Below are 25,925 nucleotides of genomic sequence, written 5' to 3'. Positions count from 1 at the left end.
CCTAGGTATTTGCATTCGTCTGTCAAACCCATCACAAAATTGGCTTAAATTTCATTTACCTCAGTGTGTTCTTGGTCTGGAGCCGCGTGTAGTCCCAACATTCATATAATTTCTACAGCGCACCTGGGTGCTCTTTGAGTTCTTATTAGAATTTGTGGATTTTTTTTTTCTTTAAAAAAGGAAAGGGCTCTCTTTTGCATTCGTTTGCTTCCCCTTGTGGAGAACTCCATCATGACTATGGGACTTCAGAATATTCTGTGTGGTATTTATATATAGATATTATGTCACCCTGGGCAGAGACATCAAAATATTCCCTTTGATATTAGGACAATTATGTTAGGCCACCTTGTGAGTGAACATGAGTAGGCTTTCACTCACCTCTTTCCTTTATCTCTTTAGAAGGGATCATTCTTAGCTAGGTTTTTTGTTTTTTTTTGTTGTTGTTGTTGTTGTTTTTTCCCTGTATAAAAGAAATAGTTTAAAGTAAGAAGGCTGGCAGTGACAGCTAGAATGGAATCTTTCCGTGTTCCTAAGATAGCAAGACCTTGTCTCCAGTCATGGGACACTATGGTCTGATGGTTTCAGATCACAGTGCAGTTTGACTTGAGCGTTGGTTTTAGCCCAATACATGTAAAGAACAATATCCCAACTTCTCAGCTACCAACACTAACCCCAATAAGGCAACAGCCTTTCAAATTTGGTTCTGAACATGGTGCCAAAACACTGAGGTATGAATTATTATGGCTGGCATCTTATCTCATTTATTCTCCATTTGTGCATCCATGGAGGACTTCAGTTTGTAAACAATCTCTTTTACCAGTTTACCAGATGTTGCCTACTATGCACAAATAGTTTTTGCCTCCGTGCCTCACCATCGCCAACCAGGCCAGGATCTGACCCAGCAGGACCCATAGCATAGTCCTGAACTTATGTTGCATGAACTTCCTAAAGAAATTAGGTTGGCCTACAGTGATGCACACATCTGAACTGTGGCGTCATGCTTAGTCCCACAAATGACCTGTCAGGGCCTCTGAGACTAAATTGTCCCATCACGTGCACTTAAGCCACACTAAGTTACAGAGCTCAGCAAACCACTTTCAAATCACCAGCACTGTTTTAATTTGCCTGGGACTGTCTTCTTCCCTTTGAAGCAGGAGTTGGCACACTTTTTTAAAAGTCTAAATAGTAAATATTTTGGACTTTCAGGCCATATGACCTCTCTACTCAGCTCTGTCACTGTAGTGCCAAAGTAGTCATAGACAATACTAGACAAATGAGCAAGATGTTTTCCAATAAAACATAAAAAAAAAGAGAGGAACAGGTGTAGGGAAGAAAAGAGAGAGGAGGAGTTCCCATCGTGGCGCAGTGGTTAACGAATCCGACTAGGAACCATGATGTTGAGGGGGTTCGATCCCTGGCCTCGCTCAGTGGGTTAAGGATCCCGCGTTGCTGTGGCTGTGGCGTAGGCTGGCAGCTACAGCTCCGATTAGACCCCTAGCCTGGGAACCTCCACATGCCTCGGGTGCAGCCCTAGAAAAGGCAAAAAGACAAAAAAAAAAAAAAAAAAAAAAAAAAAAAGAGAGGAGGGGGAGAAGGCGGAGGTGGTCAGACTTGGCATGCTGGTCACAGTAGGCTGATTCATTATTGGGAAGAAGTCTCAACAACCTTCTTCTGAAGCCTTTTCTAATGTCATAATCCTACCTTTTGGTAGAAGAGATTTGTAACACATGTGATATTCTAACATTTAGCGTATCGTCTCTGACATTTAGCTATGTCTTGGTAGATTTTAATATGACTGTTAATTGTGTGCTCAGCAAGCAAGCAGTTGCAGTTTTTTACACTTAGATATTTGACCAACAGAACACATCATTACCAGGTCAGTTGCTTTAGTCATAGCCTAGTAAGCTGATCACAAGAAGGGGTTTGACATACTTTCCCAATATTTCCTAAAGGAAGAACTAAAGCCTTTATTAAGATAACAAAATGAATAACATTTGAAAAAAAAATATATGTATTGTCTTTTTGCCATTTCTAGGGCCACTCCCATGGCACATGGAGGTTCCCAGGCTAGGGGATCTAATTGGAGCTGTAGCCACTGGCCTACACCACAGCCACAGCAACACAGGATCCAAGCCGGATCCTTAACCCACTGAGCAAGGCCAGGGATCAAACCTGAAACCTCTGGGTTCCTAGTCGGATTCGTTAACCACTGAGCCACGACGGGAACTCCTTGAAAATATATTTTAAAAGGCATTTTTTAAAAAAAGAAGTCTATACACATGGAAAAGTCTTTTAAAGAAATGAACACTCTAATACATCTTGGCAACTTTCTACTAAGCTTTAACAGCACTCATTCACTGTTTTACCACATCCTGGTTTTACCCATGGATCTGCCGGCAGCATTTCTTCTTTTAAATTTGAATTATTGTCTGGGATAGAGGCTCTTCCCAGGAAACCCCAAGAACATCATGTCTTTTGGTAATCAGTAACCTTTTTTGGAAGTTTGTCTCCTACTTCCGGGGGCTGTGGCTTTTGTGTACTTCTGCCGGAATTACACATAGCTGTTAATGAACACAAGTCCATGTGCCCATTGCACAGTGAGGCCAAACAATACTGAAACATCAGAGTTACAGAAACATTTATGGCAGGGCTATGCAAGGAAATGGGTCTTTCAGGGCTTAAAAAGCCTACAGCAAGATTAGAAAGGGGCGTGGTTGGTAGTTGCAAATTTCTTGTTGGATCCTTTTTTTTTTTTTTTTTTTTTTGTCTTTTTTGTTGTTGTTGTTATTGTTGTTGTTGTTGTTGCTATTTCTTGGGCCACTCCCGCGGCATATGGAGGTTCCCAGGCTAGGGGTTGAATCCGAGCTGTAGCCACCGGCCTACGCCAGAGCCACAGCAACGCGGGATCCGAGCCGCATCTGCAACCTACACCACAGCTCAAGGCAACGCCGGATCGTTAACCCACTGAGCAAGGGCAGGGACCGAACCCGCAACCTTATGGTTCCTAGTCGGATTCGTTAACCACTGCGCCACGACGGGAACTCCTGGATCCTTTGTTCTTGTAGCTATCCCCATAGGTCAGGTCACGATGTTGTTAGTCTCTGTTCTGGTCTGGTTATGGTCAGGCTATCCTATATATTTAAAGCTATGGGCAACATTCTTTTATAAAAGATGCAAGCACAGGCAAAAGAACACAGAAGTTAAAATAAAAGAAACAGATCTAATGTGGAGTCAGATTTGTTCTTCCCTGTTCCATAACCATCAAAGAATAGTCTGTGGATGACGGCTTGAGGGATGAATGGGCAGAGTTAAACTGGCAGGGCTGCCAGCAAGGTCAATTCTAGAAAGCAGGTACTGGGTGGGGAGTTTACTTTGTATTCTGAGAAGCACTGTCCAGAAACCACACTAAGTAGTACTAAAACTCTGTTACTTTCAGGGCTGAAGATCAAACAGGAAACTGAAAAAGCAGAATTGTAGGCACAGTTGAGAATACAACCTGAGTATTTCCCACAGTCCTTTGTCTTTTTCTCTGAAACTCTTCCTAATAGGTCATTCCTATAAGTATTAACCCAAGTCTTATTATCTTAAAGATGCCACTTGTTCCCTGATAGAGTAGGTCTTGGTCTGGCTTAACTTCCGTATCAATCAGGGCACATCTATAATTTTTTCTGATTCATCTATTTCTGTAAAAAACATAAAGGCATGATTTTTCCTAACCAAAAGATGAGAATGTTTTTTTTCTTTCAGCAGCTCTCACTCTTGCGTGCCCTCATCCAATGCTTATCTTGCATTTACAGTTATTCATTCTAGAAGCTAAGGCTACCCCTAGCAACCAGCAGATTGTCTAAACTGCTTTGATTTCAGAGTTCTCTAAAAAGGAGAGTTCTCAGAATCAATTTCTAAAGAGGTTTTATATCCCACACAGCAAAACATATGTAAACAACAATTCAGATTTTAGAAAGCTTAACCAGACCTTTCAACAAAGGTTTAAACTGGTTTCATAAAATGGATTATTTGGGGATTAGAATTTTCATTACTAGTTAAAACAGTAGTCTGTAATTTGCTTTTATAGATTTCTCTAGTTTCATTTAATAAAGTTCATCTGATGAGACGCCTCACTCCGTGAAAGTAGAGGCGATGTTATGTTAAATATTGTAAAAGTGTTTCAGCAAACTGTCCAGGTATTATTAACTAAGGCCTGGGAGAATGGACAGCACTCAGCATTCCCCCATCACTGGCATAACTGGATAGTATTTTCCCCTCCAAAGCTCTGAAAAATACTTTATTATGCCCCTCAGAGCCAAGTAGGAGACAATGAAGCTGTTTTGTCATTTGAATTAGGAAAGGTTGAAGGGAATGGAATGTAATAGTAGACAGAGGGAAAGTGCTTTGTGAAAAATGTGCATTTTTTTCCATGTAAGGGAAAATACTTTTAATACTTGCTCCTTTTAATAGACTAGAAATCCAATACTAGAGATTTTTGGGATAGACTTATAGAGAGAAAAGAAGCAATCAAGAAATTTAAAAGATCCCATTTCCCAACAAATAAGGTCTATGTCTTACTGCTTACAAGATGTTATTGAAATCTCTTACATCTATATGATCATTTATAAATAAGAATACCTTTTCTTAGACATTGACAATAGTAATGACCCCGGTAGTTGCCAGGCCATGTCCTGCTTTTCTTATTTCACATATGAAAAAAAAAAAAAAAAGAGGCTTGAGATGTAAAAAGATGCACCCAAGGTTGCACAGCAGAGATATGAAGTAGAGCCTAGACTTAAACCTAGCTTTTCTGTCTCCAGACTCTAGCCGTGATAACTTCTCTGACCATGTACTTCTCTGCCACTTATTTTGTAGATAGGATTTACCTACACTTATATATACATCTATCCACCTGTCATAATTCGAAGTGCATACACACCAATATATTCAGGCTTGCTGGATACAGTAACGCATGAATGGATGGATGGAGAAGTCACCTCTAAGTGCTTAGTTTCAAACACACATAGCACAGAATCCTGTTCTACCACAGTTTGGAGTGTAAGTCCAAAGGATATTGTATAATCATGCAGACATTAGCTGTTACATATAATTCTCAATATTTTGTATTTGTGCTTTCTCTGGAAAGTATAAAAAACGTATTTATTTGTTCCATCATTAAATATGTCCATCCTTTTCCTTTTCCTTTCCATTTCTGTTGTATTCGACTTGGGCAGGCCGAACTACCCAAGAGAGGCAGCTCTTGATCACAGCCACCTTTCACCGAAGAAGAGCAAACACCAATCCATTTTAGCAGGTATAATTTTCAACACATTCAGAAAGCAGTTTGTCGAAAGTAAGAACAAACTGAGCTTTCAGTTATGAAGAAAAGAACATATTAAAGTTAACTCTCGAAATCCTGCTACAATGATTTTTTTAAAATTTTTGTTTAAATCTTCACTATAATTTCTAAGTAATGTTTTAGCTGCCCAATAGATAAAGTAAAAAATCCAAACTTTGAGTGATATGAAACTCCTCACACTAATAAATATTAAAAATCATTCCACTATTTAAAAGACTGTCCTCAGATCAGAGGCTCTCCAGGGTACCACCTGAGGACATCTCCCACGGCCTCTAATCTTAAAAGAAAGGAAAAATAAGAAGAAAACTCTGATCCTTAAGAGATGGAAATAAGTAAGTAAGATGGATGAAAGTAAGTTATATATATTTACCTGTTTATATCTTCACTACAAGTATAGAGCTTAGACACCTAGGAAAATATATCAGGACCTGCACAAATCGAGACCAGCTTCCAGAGTAGCTGTGCCTGATATACTAAATATAGGGGATACACCAGGATGGATATATGCTTGTGCTATTTTTAAAGATTTCAAGGTCAGAGATTTCACTGTGTCAATATTTTATTAACATTTTCAGACAATAAACATATCCCAAGCCATGTCCACTTAGCGACATCTTAATTTAAGGATACAGCTTAGAATACCAGAGGAGAGTTATAAAAGAAGGTAGCCATGAGATTTCGAAAAGTTAGTGCACCTTAATCCTACCTGCCTTCATAGTTTCTGTGTAAAATTCTAAGGAAGGGAAGGTGAATTGCAGAATGGGGATGAACTGTGAATTGCCAAAAGAGACATTTAAACATTATTTGCAAACTAAACTCAAAGAACAAATAACATTTTTTGTTTGCTTGTTTTTGTTTTTAAGAAAGCTTGACTCTGGTTTTATTCTTCCCTTGTTGGGGAGATAAAATACTTCATACCTGTAATATGTTCTTTTTTTCATAACTGAAAGCTCAGTTTGTTCTTACTTTCGACGAACTGCTTTCTGAATGTGTTGAAAATTATACCTGCTAAAATGGATTGGTGTTTGCTCTTCTTCGGTGAAAGGTGGCTGTGATCAAGAGCTGCCTCTCTTGGGTAGTTCCGCCTGCCCAAGTCGAATACAACAGAAATGGAAAGAAAAAGAAAAAGTAGCTGTGCCTGATATACTATGGACATATTCGAGAGTGTAACAAATAGTTGAAACCTAGGCACTAAGCCTGTTGGCTTCCACAAGAGTCGAGCAGAAAAACTAACCACCCACGTGATTTTTATCTTTGCATCTTTTCGGCAGCCACCTTGATATGGAACATTCTAGTGATGGTTTCTGTTGAAAGGCTCTATTTGGGCATCTTTTTCTGAATCACCAAGACAAGAATGGGGTAAAGTGAAGATGGAAAAAGGAATCACTTGTGTACAAAGTTTCTACCTTCAGTTTTCTAAAAATGTAGTGAATGCCTAGTGAATGACATTCTTATTGTACCAAAATATTTAGAATGCAAGTATAATTCCCTCCTAATGATTTCATTATGTGGAAGTGACACATGTGAATAATAGTTTAATGTTGTCTTCATAAGTGCCAGCAATTGTGGACTTTCGCTTAAAATTTTCCAGCTGCAATGAAGTGCACTTTTCTCATGACTAACTACTCTGATTAAGTGAAAGATGCCGTCTAAGTTTATGTGTATAATACTACCTTCTTTTAGCGGATATTTACCATTGAAGTAGGGTAGTGAGATTTATGTGAGTAAGTTATTACTTCCAGGAAAACACAAGGACATTCAGTGTTTGGCTTCCAGCAGCTGCAAGAGCCTGGACTATTCTTCTTTTCTTTAACATGGCTCAAGCAGTTGATCTCCAAATAGTGGTGGGAGAAATTTTACTTAAAAAAAAAAATCTACCTCTTCAGCTAGAACAACAGAACGTCGGATGCTGTATTCTCAAATTTAAACTATAAAATAGTTGTGGAGCTTGAGGGAGAGGAGGGAAAACAGAAGAGGAACTTTGTGACATTGGTTGGAAGAGATTCAATTCTCCATTTCTTGTATTTAAGGATTATCAGTTGTAAAGAATGCAATTAGGATTAATAAACTTTTCAGGAAAAATCAAACATTACATGCACAGTTTTTAAAAACTGACAATAGAATACAATACCTCACATTCTTGTAGTTAGAATGAAAGTCCATCCAAGTCTAAAGGTTCTGAATACCTTTTGGTCCTTAGCAGTGAAGCCTCATTGTCAAGGTGGGAGACCACTTCATGTAATCTGTGCTCATTATTTTGACTAAGGATACATTTTTAGGGTTGACAGTTGGATCATGAAGCATATTGAATATAAACTTTCCTCTGTTGGCTAAGGTTTTTCTCATTTTTTTTTAAATAATATTTCTAGGGAGTTCCCTTTGTAGCTCAGTGGTTACAAATCCGACTAGGATCCGTAAGGATGCGGTTTCGATTCCTGGCCTTGCTCAGTGGGTTAAGGATCCAGCATTGCCGTGAAGCTGTGGTATAGGCTGGCAGCTGTAGCTCCAATTTGACCCCTGGCCTGCGAAACTCCATATGCCACAGGTGCAGCCCTAAATAAATAAATAAATAAAAGAATAAATGAATAAATTATTTTAAAAATTTTCTAAAAGCCATACAACTTCTTTTGAAATTTAAAGGAAGCTTTGGACAGATCATTCAGTACCTCATCAGAGGAGGCCTCCATGGTGCATATTTGGTGACAACCGTCTTTGCTAACCCTAAACACTCTAGGATATAGTCTGAATAGCTGATGATTTCTGCTGCCTTTAATTATTTGGCTCACATGTGAAATCAATCCTCTCTCTCTATAAAAACTTATGAAGACTTTTAATCAATAATTAGGGGCTCAAATTTAAAATTTAGTAAGTATGCTAATGCTAATGCAAATAACTTAACCAAAGCATAAAGTGAATTCCCAGAGACCCTTTGTATGTGAGCATGTTTGCACGTGGACAAACCATGGCAACTATTATCTGGCACTGTATGTTTCTTTGCCTGGAATTTGGCAAGTATCTTATGGAATGTATCAATAACAAGGTGCATTCCAATTTCTAGAATGCTAAAATAGGAGGAAAATGTGATTCTTATAATCAACGGACTTCAGTGTCAATCTATTGAATCAGAAAAGTCATTTGCAAGTAGCTTCTTGAGAGAGTCTGCCTTCCACCTGTTGTCCTGCCATATTATTGGTCTTTCATTCTCAAAGATGTCATTGGCTCGGGTGATCATTTATATGGCTGTTCCACTTAATTGGGCACTGTTGTTGGTGACACTAACGGTATCAAGTCTTGAGAACTGAATTGCTGGATAGACAGTATACCTTTGAGTACATGCAATAAATTTATATACTCCTCAGAAAATCCCTGTTCAATCAGTCTTTTGTTTACTGAAGAGGAAATGAAGCTCGGTGAGGTTAAATGGCCTGCCAAGTTCATTCAGCTGTTAGGTGACAGAACCAGAGCTCCAATCCAGAGGTCCAGGACAAATGAATTCTAGCGAGTTTATTAGTAATAATAACAGTAGGAATGATTGGCATCGCCATCAGCATCATCATCACCTAATAATAAAGCTACCACTTACCCGACAGAGGGTCGTGACCATTGTTCCATGGACCACTTTGGCAGTCCGGTGAAGCCGATGGACGGCTTCTCAAATAATATTTTTGAATGCATAAAATAAAATGCAGAGTTTTACAAAGATATGAATTTTATTAAAATACAGTTATCAGTATTTTTAAACTAAATATGTGATATTGTATTATGACTTTTAAATGCATAAAATAAAGTCTTGCAATATTATTGAATTATTACTGTAATTTCAAAGTAGTGAAATCTCTACTTCGAAATCTCTATTTTGAAACCTCTACAAGTCTAATGTGATATGAAAATATCTGTGATTTCTATTGGTGGCAAAGTGACAGGCTCTGCTAGTACTACTGTGGTTTGTTACTTACATTTATAATGGAAGGGGATTCTAAATTTCAGTTAGAGGATATTGAAAAGAAAGATGTCATTTTTTCCCATTCAAGTTCATCAACCACCTTCAAATTTATGGACCCCCCCCCCACAAAAAATACCAGATTCAGAACTCCTGCCTTAGAACAAACCTGAGACAGAAATCTGAGAAATAATAGATTTATATTATTAATATATATATAATGTATAATATTACAAATAATATATACAAATAATATATACATATGCATATATCCCCACCTTACAAACTAATAAATTAAGGCCCAGAAATCAAGTGATTTGCCTAATATTCTTCACCTAATAGCCAAAAAAGGTTGGCAAATGATACTAGCATCTGTGCATCCCCCCCTTCTAACTCCTCAGTGGCAGTCGCCATTGAAGTGGAAGTCGTGGTGTCCACCGCACTGGTACCCTAATCACTTGCACCTTCTTCAGACCCCAATGGACCCTTGATGAAGACTGTAGATATCAGTAGATAAAGAAAAATTAGAGGTGAGTCTATGTGCCTAAGGGCTTTTTATTCCGCTTGCCTCAAGCATTTCTAGTGTTCCGTCTCCCCTGAGTGGTCCTCAGGTGGCTTTTCAGAATGATCATTATTTCCAACATATTTGATGCTATTTCCTACCATAGCTATTTTCCTCTTCTACCTTTAAGGTGATTACTGCTGCTGCTTATTACTATTCTCAGATGAGGGAAATTGTTTTTCTACACCTCCCTTCGCTCAGTATAGATACCTATTTGAATTTTTTTTTCTGTAATCACTGTAATTCCTTAGCCTCTTTTTATCTAAACTATACCTATTAAATCATCTTAACTCTTCTCAAAGCTAAATTGCCTCATCTGTTTATTATTTTTCCTTCATTTTGTCTGAATACTTTAGAACTCACAAAGTATGCGAAGCGATTGTTAAAGCTCTAAGTAGTCCCAAGATGTATTTATTAGTTTCTGTAATTGAGTCATACTGATTACACCGTGTACTATTATCAGCCTCATGTCATATTAACTCTGGCATAACAAACCTTAAGGTTTCTTTCAAAAATTATTTAATATTTTAAAAATTCTGTGTAAATGCCCACTTGGCAGTTCAGTTGTTAATTGCCCATCCTCTCTGCTCCTGTGAATGTTGGCCATTTTATTTTGGCCAATCTTGCACATTGAGGTTCCTCATCTTTGATGGTGAAGTGATGACACAGAGTTTTCTAAGGATATCTTCAGCCCTGTTTTCACCTGAGAAGGAGATTACTTTTGCCACACAGCTTCAATAATAAGAGTGTCTTATTCCATTATTGGAATCTTAGAAGTTTCACTACTTGTTTAAGTAATTGAAGGGCATTTTTTTATTGTTATCACTTTATATAGCCTTCCAGGAAGGATTTGTTTAAAACTTGTATGTTTGAAGAACTTTATAAAATATACACTAGGAGTTGCCACTGTGGCTCAGAGGTTAACGAACCAGACTAGTATCCATGAGGATGCGGATTTGACCCCTGGCCTCACTCAGTGGGTTCAGGATCTGGTGTTGCCATGAGCTGTGGTGTAGGTTGCAGGTGCAGCTCGGATCCTAAGTGGCTGTGGTGTAGGCCGGCAGCTGTAGCTCCGATTCGGCCCCTACCCTGGGAACTTTCATATGTCATGGGTGCAGCCCTAAAAAGACAAAAGATATAAAATAAAATAAAATAAAATAAAATAAAATAAAATAAAATAAAATAAAATAAAATAAAATAAAATGATTCAGCTTTCAACTTTAATTGTTGAACCCTGTCACTTCAGGTATCCTTGTCATCGGGGAGTTCCTTGTCATTAGGGAGCCTAGATGCTTCCAAATACCACATAGAACGTACTTACACTAAAAAAGCATTTATTGTTTATCTAAATTTCAAGTTTGAATGAGTGTCCGATGAGTAGTCATCTGACAGCTTGGCTAGGCTGGATAGTCAAGGATGGCCAATGTATGGAAGGTCAGCATATGGGACTGGTTGTCATCTGGACGACTCTCTTCATCTGATACCTCAACTAACCCAGGCTTCTTTACGTATCAGTCTTAGGGTGGCAAAAAGTCAGAGGGGCAGCTGTACGGCTTCCTTTGACCCACACTCTGAAGTCACAAGTGGCCCCTTTTGCCGAGTCTATTAGTTCAAGAAAGGCGCGCATTCAGAGAGCGGGGAAAAGAGATTGTGCCTCTTGATGAAAGGATTGGCAAATTCACATTGGAAAGGGCATGTATCCAGGGAAAGGAGGGATTTATAGCCATTACATAATCGATCACCTGTAGTAAACACAAGAGAGAAGTCCTTGCCATTAAACACCAACACTATTCTAGGGAGAAACAGGCAATAAAGATAAATGTATGTTGTTGATACAAAGGAGAAAAAGCAAGCAGAATAAGGGGATTAGGGAGAGTTATCAGGAGTGCTAGGGAAGGTCTTTTATATAAAGTGGTCAAGAAGACTTCCCTAGGAAGAGGAGATTTCAGCAGAACCCATAAGGAAGTGAGAAATAGCGAGGGGAAGAAGGTAACAGTCAGAGGAAGCAGCAAATGCAAAAGCCTCAGAACCCCAGCATTATGGAGGAACTGAAGCTGGTTGAACAGTGAAAGTGAAGTGGAGGTTAATAGGAGATGAAGTCAGAGAATTTATGGAAGGTCAGGCTCTATCTCTATTAGGGCCTTACGGGCGAATATAAGGGTTTTGGCTGTTATCCTGAGATGGAAGCCATGTGCAAAGTTACAGAAGAGGAGTAGCATCATTTCAATATGATTTTTTTTCAACAGTATTACTTTGTGTAGAGAATACGTTGAAGAATGGCAAAGGGTGAAACAGATGAGAAGCTATTACAATACTCTAGGGATGATAGTGGCTTGGACTGGCTGAGAATAGTGGAGCTGGTGAGAAGTAGTTGGACAGTAGGTTGATTCTGAAAATAGAGCCAATGGGATTTGCTGATAGATTGCATTTGGGGTGTAAAAGCGAAAGAGATGTCAAGAATTTGTGGCGGTCAAAATTTTAGACTCAGCAACTAGAAGAATGGATTTGCTGTTAACTTAGTTGGATCCTTCTTAAAAGAGGGAAGCAAAAGGGGCAAAGGCAGAAGAAGATAATGTGATGATAGAAGCAGGAGGAGAAAAGGCAATAAGATGAGGAGCCATGAGCCAAGGAATGGAGGAAGCTTCTGAAGCAGGATATGGCAAGCAAATGGATTCTCCCTTTGAGCCTCCAGAAGGAACCAGCCATGTCAACACATTGATTTTTAGCCCTATAAGACCCATTGCAGACTTTGACATCCAGACCCATAAGAGAATAAATGTATGTTGTTTCAAGCCACTAAATGTGTGGTGATTTGTTACAGCAGCATTAGGAAACTAATATACGATTAGACCTTTAAATGGAGATGCTGAGGAGCTGTTGGTTCTGAATCTGGACTTGAGAGAGACAGGGAATCTGAATTGGAATTCATCACAATACAGTTTCGTTTAAAACCATAAGGCTGCATGACACCACCAATAGACTGTGGACAGAGAAAAGAAGAATGATTTAGACTATTTTTGATCACCCCAATATCTGAAGGTCAGAAGGATGAGAAAACAAAGAAAATGAGAAGGGATATCTGGTGATGCTTAAGGAGAACAAAGAGTTCGAGGTACCAGAAGCCAAGGGGAAAAAAAAAAAGCATTTGCAGGAGTAAGGGAGTGTCAAATTCAGCTGCATTAAATTCGCAATTTAATGCTCACTAGTGATCTCAGTCTCAAATTTTTTGCTAACTTGTACAAAAACTCTAGGAGGAGCGATTGATATTTGAGAGCGGGATATTCTATAGAACATGTCTACGTTAATTCTTTTAGAGATCACCTAAGCTCTGGTTCTTTCTTAGAAAGCTACATATCTGGACAACATTATTTGGATGCGTAAAATAGTATCATTCATTCATTTATTCATTTGGCATGTATTATAAAATGCCTCTTGGCCAGGCCCTGGGGATATACTCATGAACTAACAAGATCTCTGTTCTCATTGGGGAACTTCCAAGGGGCTTCACTCAAGCTGAACATCAGCCTCCTCCCTCAATCTCTCTCCAGATTTTTCCAGTATTGCCCCCCCCCTTCTTTGAACTCATCTCTTTCATAAAAGTCATTGTATTTAATATAACAGTCAGTTATTTCCTTTGTTGTTTAATTCTGCCCTCTCATAAGGAACCAGTCCTATCTTAGTCATCTTTTTACACCAATTCATAGGTAGGTTAGCAATATGGTCTGTTACTAAAACCAAGAAGCTTTTGCAAAAGAAAGAAGGCATATTAATAATCATACCAAGACAAAAGGGTGTAAATTGGGACTACCCAGGGCAAACAAGGATGTATGGTAACCTTATTTGGTTTCTGTCTCAACAGCTGTTAAACAAATATAATTTGCTCCCTAAAGAAACACCTTCACTGAAATATGACTTAATATTTTGCTTTTAGCTTTAATTAAGGATCAATATTTAGGAGGCAGTATTAGGAAAGGGGATTCTGCCCCTTTAGTAAAACTGTTATTGAAGACTGTCCATTATTTTCTGTTCAGTGTTCCTCATAGAAAGACCCATGTAGTAATTCCTCGGAGAACTGAATGCTGGGAAAATTGTTGCTTTTTTCTAGGAGCTGGTGGTATCCTTTCTTCTCCTGGGCAGCAAGAGCTTCATAGTACATCAGTCTTCCCTCTGACTTTTGCAGCAGGAGCTAGAGCTAAGTTATAGCCTCAAGTTGCTGTTGGGTATCACATCAGATTTTTTCCAGTTGTGACTTTCTTTCTCCTCAAATGCTTCTTGAGCATCCATGATGTGCCAAACTCTGTTGTGTAAGCTAGAGATATGACAGAGAGCCACACCGATTTGGTTCTGGAGAGTTTACACACTTTTACAAGATACTATTAGCATCTGTTCTTATAGGAAGCTCTGAAGTATTTCGGGAGCAAGGTAAGTATAAGAAACAAATTGAAGGGAGTTCCTGTTGTGGCTCAGTGATGACAAACCGGACTAGTATCCATGAGGATGCAGGTTCGATCCCTGGCCTTGCCCAATGGGTTGAAGATCTGGCATTGCCATGAGCTGTGGTGTGGGTTGCAGACATGGCTCAGATCTGTCATTGCTGTGGCTGTGGCTGTGGCCGGCAGCTGCAGCTCCTATTTGACCCCTAGCCTGGGAACTTCCATATGCCACGGGTGCAACCCTTAAAGAAAAAAAAAAAGACACAAACTGAAGAACGTGCAGCAGTGCAGCATATTAGACAGGGGTGTGGCTTGTTAGGCACAGAAGGCGAGGGAAGAGATAAGGAATGAAGGCTTGAGTAAAACAAGAGCCTTAAAGCTCATATTTGGTTACTATTGTTTTTCATGAGGTTTCAGACACACTATTGTGATTCTGAGAGAAAGGAAGTCATGTTTAAGAAAATAAAACGACTTCTAAAACTGTATTTAGCATCTTAACTAATATTAGTCAAGATTGCTTGATCAAATAAAGCAATGAGGATATTATCATAATCCCAAAATGCTGTACGTGCTTGTCTACTGACTACAGAGAAAGGAGAATTGACGATTACTTGTGTTTTAATGTGATATGGCCTGGGATTGAGTGACTATTTCAGCTCCAGATTATAAAGTAGCCTGTTTTTGCAGGATAAGAACATAAGCACTATATTTTTAAAAGAAATAACCTGTCACCTTATAAGAGGAGGAACTCGTTGTCAGTTATAACCTTAGAAAGGGATTTAAAGAAGCTGCTGTAGGCATCCTAGCCAAAAGAAGGGGATTGATTAGAAGTCAACCAGAAAGCACGGTCGTGGCTGGTAAGACACCACCATCCAAAACAAGAAATATGTCTTTGTGTTTATTAAGCGTGTAACAGTGTCAAAGAAGAAAGGTCAAACAAAGGAAGAGTTCCTTGCTTAGGCAGTTTCTTACATTTTGATGGCAGTGTGGTGGGTACAGCGGGGAGACTGACAGGGAGATGCCTTTTGGGGAAGAGGGGTTGAGGGGGGATGGAGAATGAGAAAGGCAGAGACAGCTGCTTTGACAAAGCCAGCTGCGTTGGAGATTTTTCTTCTACAACTGCTCATTGAAATGTATATGAAGCTTGTAATAGGAAACACTTGGCCAATGTATGATGTTAAGGGAATCAAATTTTAATTGTGGAGACTTTGAGTCCCACAGATTCTAACTCTTGATTTATGTTGCTTCAACATGCAGGAATAAAATTAAAAGCTGAGATTGACAGCAAGTTGCCATGTAAGCCCTTTTTTTAAGTCTGTCTACCAAATACCCTGGATATTGAGTTGTTTTTAGTCCTAAAAGAAATGTGAATACTGTTAATATCTCCTATAGAATACAAATAAAGTTCTTATTTCTTATGTTTTTATGCCATCTTTTCAGCCTTCCAACTCGCTCTCGTTACCATAGTGACATTTATAGAGGGATTATGTGTTTTCCATAAGATTAAGGGCCATCTATGGGCCTTAACCAGCTCAAGAGGAGAATTCACTGAGATCTAGAGTGCTTCGGAAGGCACTGAGAAAATTGAATTGCCTGAAAACACAGGCTTGTCTGGCAAGAGAAACCTACTGTGCACACTCATAGAATGATAGCGCTGGAAAGGGACCTCTGGAAGCCAGTTATTCTGTCCCCGTCTCCAGGCAGCATGGTGGCCAAACCACAATAGGTGTCTGTAATTTTAGTACTCATGTAGCTAACCCAAGACTGCCCATTCCCCAGAGCTGCAGCCAGTTTAGCTGTCAAATAAAAATAACTTATGGCCCTCCACCCTGTCATCGTCGCTTTCCTAGCTCTCCCTGGGTCCCCAAGGCTGTTCAAGACTGAATGCTAGAGAGTCAGAAATAAAAGTCTGAATCCCAGGGTAGACCTGACCAGAAAGTAAAATTATTCTTGATTTTGCACAGCGAGGAGAAACCTCTTTGCCTATCATCCAATCACCATGGGTAAATACAGAGCTAAAGCCCTGTGAGGCACTCACCTCCAGCTCCAGGGAATTCCAGCCACAATGGCAGCGCTAGAGAAGATGATTCTGGCAACTCAGCACATGGTCTCATGGAATGATTTCCTTTTGTGAACTTTACCACCATCATTTGTAAAATAGTAACATTTACCAGAGCAGGAAAGTGGTACTGCGACTAATTACCCCTTTCAGGGTGGAGTTTTTACTTCTTTGGAGATGGAACTGAGGAGGCTACACGATTAACTCAAATAATTAAGAGTCTCTTTTTCTTTTCATTTGATTTTGGGATTACAATGTCACTTTAGGTCCAAACCAAAGACAGGTTACCTAGGTTATGAGAAAATAAAAACTCTAAAACAAAAAGGAAGCCAAATGTGGTAGGAGGGGAGATGTTGGATTTGGGTCTAGGTTTCTGAAGAAGGAATTTTTATAATTTTATGAATCTGGAATTTTATAAATGCAAAAACACAAACATCATCCTCGTGTTTATATTAGGAAGTAAGCATTTGAAAACATGCAATATGTATTTTAAACACTGTTCTTCTTTTTCGTCTTGCGTTGCACCCAAAGAATGCTAATGGTTACCAAATTGCTCTTTGGCAGAGTTAGCTGACCCTTTAAAAAAAAAAAAAGAAGAAGAAGAAGAAGTGTGATAGGATGTGGCTCCAGCGCAAAACAAAGTCCTGGGAATCCTCAACTCTGAGCGGATATTAACTAATCCACTGATCCCAACCTAGGAGGTTAGCCAGGAGCATTTCTCTACATTGCATTAGGTCCATTACCTGGCAATGAATGACAGTTTCCATGGATCCTAATAAAGAGATGTTTCTCTTTATTAAGAGAGCAGAGTGGGAGTTTGCAGATGATATCTGAGCTCATCACTGAGCTTCTCAGCCTCCTCATTTTCCTGTCTGTCTCGATCGGTGCTAGCTGCCTCACCAATAATGCATTCAGTCTCTAGAAGAAGGTTTCTTCCTCCACCCTGTAAACAGGAGAACGGATATCTTGTTATGTATGCTCAAGAGGCTTGAGTGAAACCAGCATGGCTCTGCTTCGCTGTCACCAGCTATAATCAGCTTTTGAAATCTACACTGAGTGTGTCCCCAAAGAATCATGGCAGAGCAAGTAACACGGATGTTTGTGACAACACATTCCTGAGAAGCAGTGGATCTAAGAGCCCAGTGACCCAGCTCATTCATTCTGATTTCTTTGTGCAGACATATTTTGTTTTCCCAGCTCTTTGGCCATGTGCTAACGATTAGACAATGACTCCATAAATGAGGAGAAAAAGCAGTGTCATGGACGGTGGGTGGTTTGTTTTCTTAGTTCTTTATTGAAAACATATGGAGATGTTTATATATAAATAGAAAACAAAAGAATGCTGCCATCAGGTTAGCAGCAGCTAATAAAATTCTACATGAATAGAAATCACACATGTCTTTACCTCTGCCAGAATTCTGGTTTACTGACATCTACACATCCTGTCCAATTCGGTTGAAAAGATGTTTTATTATTTTAGGCTTTTTATTCTTACTTGGAAGGAAGTGATGGAGCAAGAGTTTTGTTCTTGCTTTTGTTTTTGTTTTTGTTCTTGTTCTTCTCTTTGCTTAATCAAATTACTTAATTAGCAGGGATAATAAATTCTATGCAAGCAGACCCTATATTGTGATCATGCAAAGAAAATTTAAACACTGGACATTAGTTTCACTACAGCCTTTGTAGTTCTTGAATTCAAAGTGAGGATTTGTGGCCTGACAGTTGGGAATAAGCTTCAGTAGACAGGGCAGTGGAGGGGTTGAGAGCACAGACGTGGGGAGGCAGACCTCTGGGTTTGAATTCTGGCTACACCACTTACCAGCTAGGTTACCTTGGGGAAGTTAATTAGCCTGACAAAACCTCAGTTGCCTCATCTGTGAAGTGAGAGATACAAGAGCACTTATAGAATGAGCATTGCATGAGATCAGCTGTAAAGCATTTCACACAGGCTCTGGCATGTAGGAAGCACAGTAAAAAATGCTACCTGTCAGCATTATAAGCAGCTAACAGAATGGTTTATATGGAGATTATCTGAAAATCTGAGAGATCCTTATCTTTAGTGGTCAGATCAGTAACAGCCACCATTGATCAAGTGCTAATTAAGTGCCAGGCTCTACAGTGCCCTCTTTCTTCCGACTCTGTGAACTGGGTGCCATTATTCTCCCCATTTCATGGAGGGAAAAATTGAGAGGCTACACAGACTGCCCGAAGTCACAGAGCCCGTGATAAGTTAATCTGACGATCACACTCAGATCAACCCCAGAGCCCAAACTTGTTATCATCTGCTAAACAGGTTGCCACTTAGTATCGGCACTGCCCCAAATTCCCGCATTCACATTATTCTCAGTGTTCCTGTCAACATCATGGCATTGCACAACACCGTTCACAAACTGGGGAGCCCCCTGCCCCCCAGAACATCAGTTTCTCTGCAGTTGAAGAGGGTCAAGAAGCCCTTAATTTTGTTAGGAGCCTTGACAAGTTCAACTCATGCAACCCCTTTCACTTTGGTCTACAAAGGTCTCTTCTTTGAAAGCTCCATATGCGCAGGCTCATTGTTCAGGCCTGGAAGAGAGCATTTGTCCCAGCCTACAGATGGAGACGCCAAAGGCCAAGGTGACATGATCTGGGGACAGAAGGAGAGGCCAGTCACTCCCTGGCCGGCATGGCCCTTGCTGAGTCAGGAATAGAGCGGGTGCAGGGCTCTATCCATCTCACCAGGCTAATGGCCACAGGGCTGCCCAGTTCCACTTTTAACTAAATAGTACACAGTTAGGAGCACATTGCCTGATTTTCTTGTTGGAAGGATGGCTTTTGCCACAAATATGGACCCCCTCACATACCTTACCCAGCTCTCTTTTTATTTGCAACTATATTGTGTTATTTCCTTTCCCACTTTTACAGGGACGGGAGAGAATGTGGGCTGGGGAGCAGCGGGGAGCATAAGTGGACAGGGTTAAGACTGCCAAATTCATGTCAACTTGCTGACCTAACCTCCGTGTGCTAGCTAAACCAGACCTGAGTGTAAGACATTGATGCAGCTATTTTGTATATCCTTTACTCGAATGATGCTATAGTCATGCAGCTGAAAGCCAAAGTGGTACTTTTTGTCATAAATACCTTAGCCCTTTCTCTGGAAATCACCACAAAGACAGAAATTTTTTAGGAGTGAGAGTGGAGATATGAATAGGTTTCTGTTTTGTTACCTTTCTCATCATCATCATCAACAACAACAAAATGGTACCCGAAGTCACCAAGTTCAGTCCTGTAAGTGTTGACAACACCGTCCTTTAGAACCCACTGCTGTTTGTGCCCTTGTAACAACAGTACGCTTTCATGGCAGTGGTTTGGAAATCATTGTAGAAACATATCTGTTTTAGAGAGGAAAAAATATTTATGCAACCCTCAAATTGTCGTGAGTGAAAAATCATTCTAATTCAGAATAAGCATTACTTACCCCACCATCCCATGCTAGCGATGACAGTGTGGAGTTTTAGAAAGCAAAGGATTTCAAACCCAGCTCTACCATTTGCCAACTGTGTGACTTTGAGCAAATCACTTGACCTTTCTGATCTTCAGTTCCTTTTCTGTAAAAGAGCGTCAACCATAAAACTGCTCTGTCTACTTTATGGGTTATGGAAGTAGATCAAAGGAGACTGCAAATATGAAAGCTCTCTGAAAGCACTGTAAAAATGTTATTATTGATTTTTTTACTAGGTGAATAATGAGGACGACAGCTTTGGAATAACTTCATGAAGATAGTATTTGGTCAGTCCTGAAGAAGTGAATGGCTCCTGGGAAATAGATGGCCAGGCCAGTTTGAAAGACCTTAAGCTTCCAAGTCTGAGGGCTGTGTGGCAATTTAGCTGCGCAGCCTGGTGAGAGCCTCTTGTATTCTAAACTCTTGCTGTGACAATATTGGCTACATGAAATCACTGTGTGCTTTCTTACCAGACTTTATTTGGAAAAAGTTTACACACCAGCCGCCTGGCAGAGTTGCCCGGATTTAGAACGATACAGTTGTACCCCGGAGAGAACAGCATTTCATGTGTTGTTCTATTACCTCCCTCCCCAGGGATTCAACAGATGGAACAACAACAGAATCAGAAACCCAAGACAAACCTGTCAGTTTGATGCCTTTAAGCCTTTGCAGAATTCATAATTAAAATAAGATAGAAATCTACTTACAGGACAGAGGTGCAAAGAAAGAGGTCCACAGGGCATACCTTTTTTTTTTTTTTTTCCTGAATATGGCCAATGCTATCTGAAGATCCCCACCATACAATGGGAATTTCGTCTGGTACAAGATCGGCTCTTAAGAAAACTGGTGGAATGAGTATTATTGCTAGAAGCAATAACTGAGTAGTTTTAATGTGGGGCTTTATGTTTCCTTTCATGCAAATTTTTTAAAATTTCCAAGTCAACTCAAATTTGCCACATCCCAGGATGAGTAACTTGGCATCTCAGAACCATTAGGTAATGGGCAGACCAGGCTCTAAGTTGAGCAGAGTAACATGTGTTTTGGAAGCAACTGGTGAGGAGCTAGAGGCGTTGATTATTGTTTTGATAACTCCCAGAGAGAAAGGAAAGAAGCAACAGATATGAACTGAACACCCCACTCTTTTGTTTAGGCAAATATTTCCAACTACAGCCTCGTGATGGAGTCTGACCTGGGAACCTTCTTACCCTCTGGGCTGCAGTTCACGGGCAGTGAAAAGGCCAGGGCCATCATGGAGGAGATCATGAACCTGCTACGGCCCATCAACATCACACAGGTCTTTGAGGCTGGAGAAGGGACAGACATTAACTTCTGGATCCAAGCTGGAGTGCCTGGTAAGAGCAAAAGATGAAGTTGGGGTTCCTTATATACGGCTACTGATTTAAAATCAAATTTCTAAATTAGGAGTTCTTTTGTGGCACAGTGGGTTAAGGATCTGACAGCGTCACTCCAGCGGCTTGGGTCACTGCTGTACAGGTGCAGGTTTGATCCCTGGCCTGGAAACTTTCACATGCCATGGGCATGACCAAAAAAAAAATTCCATTCTAACATGCTACAGTGGATACTGGTAGGGCAGTTAACACATGGAAACATGCTTTTGCCTACAAAGAATAATCTGATGATTTCCAATGTTGAGACAATAATACTCCTTTGCATTAGTTTACACATCTGTATTAAGATCCTCACTCCAAGAGATTCTCATTTCGTGATTCTGAGATTGGGCTTAGAAATCATTTGGGTTCTTTTTTTAAACAAACAAACAAACAAAACAGGTATCTTTGGTGATTGTAGCAAAGTGATCTCCTGACCAAAATTTAAGAAATAGAGTGGAAAGGAATTATTACTACAATTGTCCTTCTAGTTTTTGTCCTGTGCTAAGAATCTACTCAGATAATTCCCTATTCAAAACCATCTGAAATTTTTAAATTAGAGATTTATTCTTGGAAGCCAGTACTTCTTGCTAATCATTTTTTTCATTTTTTTTTCTAATATAAAGACTACTGTAAGAGGTTGGGTATAAACCAATTTACCCTAATCAGTGATTCATATATATATACGTACACACACACACATATTATATATATTGTAATGTCTGCACCCAAGCATATGGAAGTTCCTGGGCCAGGGATTGAATCCAAGCCATAAATGTGACCGGTACACCACAGCTTCGGCAATGCCATATTCTTTAACCCAATGTGCCAGGCCAGGAATCAAACTCTCGCCTCCACACCTACCCAATCCCCTGCATTCAGATTCTTAATGCACTGCGCCACAGCAGGAGCTCTGATTGATAATTTGATTGATAATTTTAAGACAAGTCCTGAGCAGGGATGAAATTATATAAGAGGAGTAGTAGGCTTGGGGTGGTTACAGGACTAAGGAATAGTCTTTTTTTTTTTTAAGTTTTCTTGAAGTTTAGCTGATTTACAGTGTTGTGGTAATTTCTGCTATACAACAAAGTGGGGAATCATCGTAAAGAAGACAAGCATGCTACTTCACTAATCTGCCCTGGACTGGCCGTGGGAAAGTGTCATCATGGATGGTATTAGGCCTCCATGACCTGAAACTCTTCCCACAACATTATATCCATAACCAGGAGTTCCCATCATGGCCCAGCAGAAATGAATCCGACTAGAAACCATGAGGTTGTAGGTTTGGTCCCTGGCCTCACTCAGTGGGTTAAGGGTCCAGCATTGCCATGAGCTGTGGTGTAGGTCGCAGACAAGGCGCGGATTCTGTGTTGCTGTGGCTGTGGTGTAGGCCAGCAGCTATAGCTCCAATTTGACCCCTAGCCTGGGAACCTCCGCATGCCACGGGTACAGCCCTAAAAAGCAAAAAAAAATATTATATCCACAATCAAAAAAGAGTCCATTTGCAAATTATTCTGTATTTATATTATGCAAACGGGAAGTTCAGCTTTTGAATACTTTTAAAATTACAGTTTCCAGAACCATTTCTATGACTACAAAACATTTCACAGCTTTAAAAAAAAGTGTCTCTCTAGATCCACCCAACGCCAATTTTTTTTTTTTTTTTTTTTTTTTGTCTGCAAAATAGATTTCACCAATAGCAAACTGCCTGGATTTAAGATTTTTTAGGAACTCATTCTTGAGATTTAAAGCATATTTTAGATGTTAAGGTTTGTAATAATCTTTCATAACTAAAAATAGAAGTTTTTCTTAAGACAGGGACCCAAATTCTCTCCAATGGTTTGTGTATATTTTAACTTTATTTTGATATATCTTAAAACAGCACTTGTGTTTTCAGTGCTGTGGGTCATCTGGACAGAATTGAGCCTCTCCACATGTTATGTCCTTTTAAATCATGATCAAGGTCTTAGGGGAGGGCATGTGCCCTTGAAGTTGTATGGAATGATTTTGTTGGAATTTTAGATTTTTTTTCCTGACCCTTAAATTTTTCAATATGAATCCTCTTAAAATTTCAGAAAAGCTAAGGAAGTTAGCTGGATGGTAGAAGAGAGGAAAAGACTGACAGATTGTGGGTGAATTCGAGTGAAGCCTGGGGGTGGATAAAGGGGAGGTGAGAAGCTGAAACCAAAGACAGAAGTAGAACACAAGGCGTGAGCCCTCCTCCCAGGCACTTTCTGCTGTTCCTGCACTGGATAGTTGAGAATCAGCTCTAGCTTTTTGCCCCTCTGTGTAGACAGTCCATAAGAATGGCACTGGGAACTCTATCTAGTCACTTATGATGGAGCACGATGGAGGATAAGGTGAGAAAAAGAATGTATGTGTGTATGTGTGACTGGGTCACTTTGCTGTAGAAAATTGACAGGACACTATAAAACAGCTATAATGGAAAAAATAAAAATCATTTAAAAATTTTTTTTAAATTAAAAACACACACACAAAGAATGTTTCTCTCTGGAATTAAGTTGATTTGATGGTCTTCACAAAGATAAGAAGGCCTTTCTCTCTTGCCACGGTGCAGTGGGGAATTTGAGCCCATTATGGTTGCTTAAGAATTAAGGTGATTTGGAGTTCCTGTTGTGGCTCAGCAGAAACGAATCTGACTAGCATCCATGAGGATGCAGGTTCGATCCCTGGCATTGCTCAGTGGGATAAGGATTCAGCATTGCCATGAGCTCTAGTGTAGGTGGCAGATTCAGCTCGGATCCTGCGTTGCTGTGGCTGTGGTGTAGGCCAGCAACTACAGCTCCAATTCGACCCCTAGCCTGGAAACCTCCTTGTGCTACGGGTGCAGTCCTAAGGAAAAAAAAAAAAAAAAAGACAAAAAAGAATTAAGGCAACTTATAATTTACTGAGCTCCTGAGATTTTTCAGACACCTGATCAGGCTTTTTGCAGACACTGTCTTTTTTATCCATACAACCATCCTAAGAGGTGGATGCAGTTATTCTGCAGATGGAAAAATGGACTCAGATGGGCTAAATGACTTGCCTGGGTCTGTGCCGCTCTGAAGTGCACAAGTCACCCTGAGAACAGGCCACTTTGGTTTCAAGGCTGGTGGCCCTTTTCCCACAATCTCCAACAGCACAGGGGCGTCTGGAATGCGGAGACGGTCCTCCAGATCTATGGCAGTGTCTGAAATGTTTATCTTACTCAGCTCTTGCTTATGCAAAGGATTTCAGTTCATTCCTGCTCCAGAATAATTTACCCCTGGGGAAAGGAGTTTGTTATTGTAAATAACTACTTATTTCTTCTCACATTCTTTGTTCCACTCCCCTCTCTATCTCTGTAGATCAGGAAGGTTTATATAAACTTGGTAGCTCATTTCGACTGCAACTAATGTTTCCCGGAATTCTTTTTTATTTCCTTCAGAATAGTTTAAGATGGAGCCAAACTATTGCTCTTTTCCCCTCTTATTATTATTGAGCTACCTTCTGATATTTCAAGTGTGGGCTCTTCCTGCAAGAAATAATGGAATTGTTTATGTTACAACTCTTGTTACCCATTGAGAATTTCAGAAACTAAAGTTCTTAAAGAACCATAGTTAATCTGTAAAAGAAAATAAAACTATATTAGTTGTGTACTCTGAATTCTTGAAGATATGGCAAATGACAGTGAGTTAAACCTAAAGAGAGTATTCCAAATAGTAATTGTTATTATGTAAATATCTTCTCACCTAGCTTTTGGAAAAATTAAGGAGAAATAGTATTTCCAAACTTCATTCTTCTTTCCTTCTTCCTCTTTTTTTCCTTTCTTCCATTGAATTAATACATATTTATTGAGCCACTACCATATTTTTTGGCCTATTAAATCTCTGTTGTCTGAATGGTTGGTCCCCAGTTTCTTTTAATGTGTCATGTAAACTCAAAATCAAAATTCGAATTAAGAGCACAGTTAGAATTAAAATTGAACATAATTTTCATTCATTGTAGAAGCCAAATAGATCCCTTTGTGAGAGGATCACCTTTGGAGAGGAGAGAGGATGGGTGGTGTCCAGGATGGGCAGGATAACTATCCATATAAATATAAGGCTTTGAGGGGGGAGTTAAAAAGTAACATCTTAGATATAATTTCCACAAAACTCTCTGTCCCAGACATCTTTCTATGGCAGCCTCCTCCCACTTCTATCTCCTTCCATACTCCATCCTATTTTTCCCTCCAAATCCTAGATGCCCTTTAAAGCTCATGCCACATTCATCAATGTCCACGAATCCTTCTTCAACAGCCTCTAGTGCTCTATGCCTTTCCGAATTTCTAAAACACTTCTGGCATTTGAAGTACACACTAACATTGTTCCTGGATTCCTAGGGGTTTATGTGCATCCTGTTCCCAATACTCAGTGATCAATCCTTTGAGGTCAAGGTCAGTGTTTTCTACATCTTTGCTTCCTCTGTAGCTCTTAGTTTAATGTTGGGAAACATTGAAATTCTTGTAAATCTGACAAAAGAAAAAACAAAAACATAGATGTAATTGTTTTCATGACAAGCTTTGGGTCCCTCAGCTTAAGAGTGTGGAGAAAATAAAGGATGCTGAGAAAAAAAGACATAAAGGTAGAAAAAATATTGGAAGAAAGACATAAATTAAGCAGGCTAGAGCAATGAGAATTGTTTATCTTAAAGAAGTAAAGACTTTAATGATTCTCATACATAAAATCGTAAACAGTTATTCC

The 25,925-nt window shown here is 39.6% G+C and overlaps 1 protein-coding gene across 1 annotated transcript in view; it reads left to right on the top strand.

Moving 5' to 3' along the window:
• CPQ (carboxypeptidase Q) overlaps positions 1-25,925 on the top strand; it is a gene marked incomplete at its 5' end in the record, with an annotated part of 363,297 nt that overhangs the window by 269,931 nt on the left and 67,441 nt on the right. Inside the window, 1 exon segment of the mRNA NM_001243691.1 lies at positions 20,964-21,165. Within this exon segment, the coding sequence (NP_001230620.1) occupies positions 20,964-21,165 (202 nt within the window).

Source organism: Sus scrofa, chromosome 4 (genome assembly GCF_000003025.6).
Source record: "Sus scrofa isolate TJ Tabasco breed Duroc chromosome 4, Sscrofa11.1, whole genome shotgun sequence".
Classification (NCBI taxonomy): domain Eukaryota; kingdom Metazoa; phylum Chordata; class Mammalia; order Artiodactyla; family Suidae; genus Sus; species Sus scrofa.
Note: the sequence above shows the minus strand (reverse complement) of the source record. Positions and strands in the feature narration are given on the sequence as shown.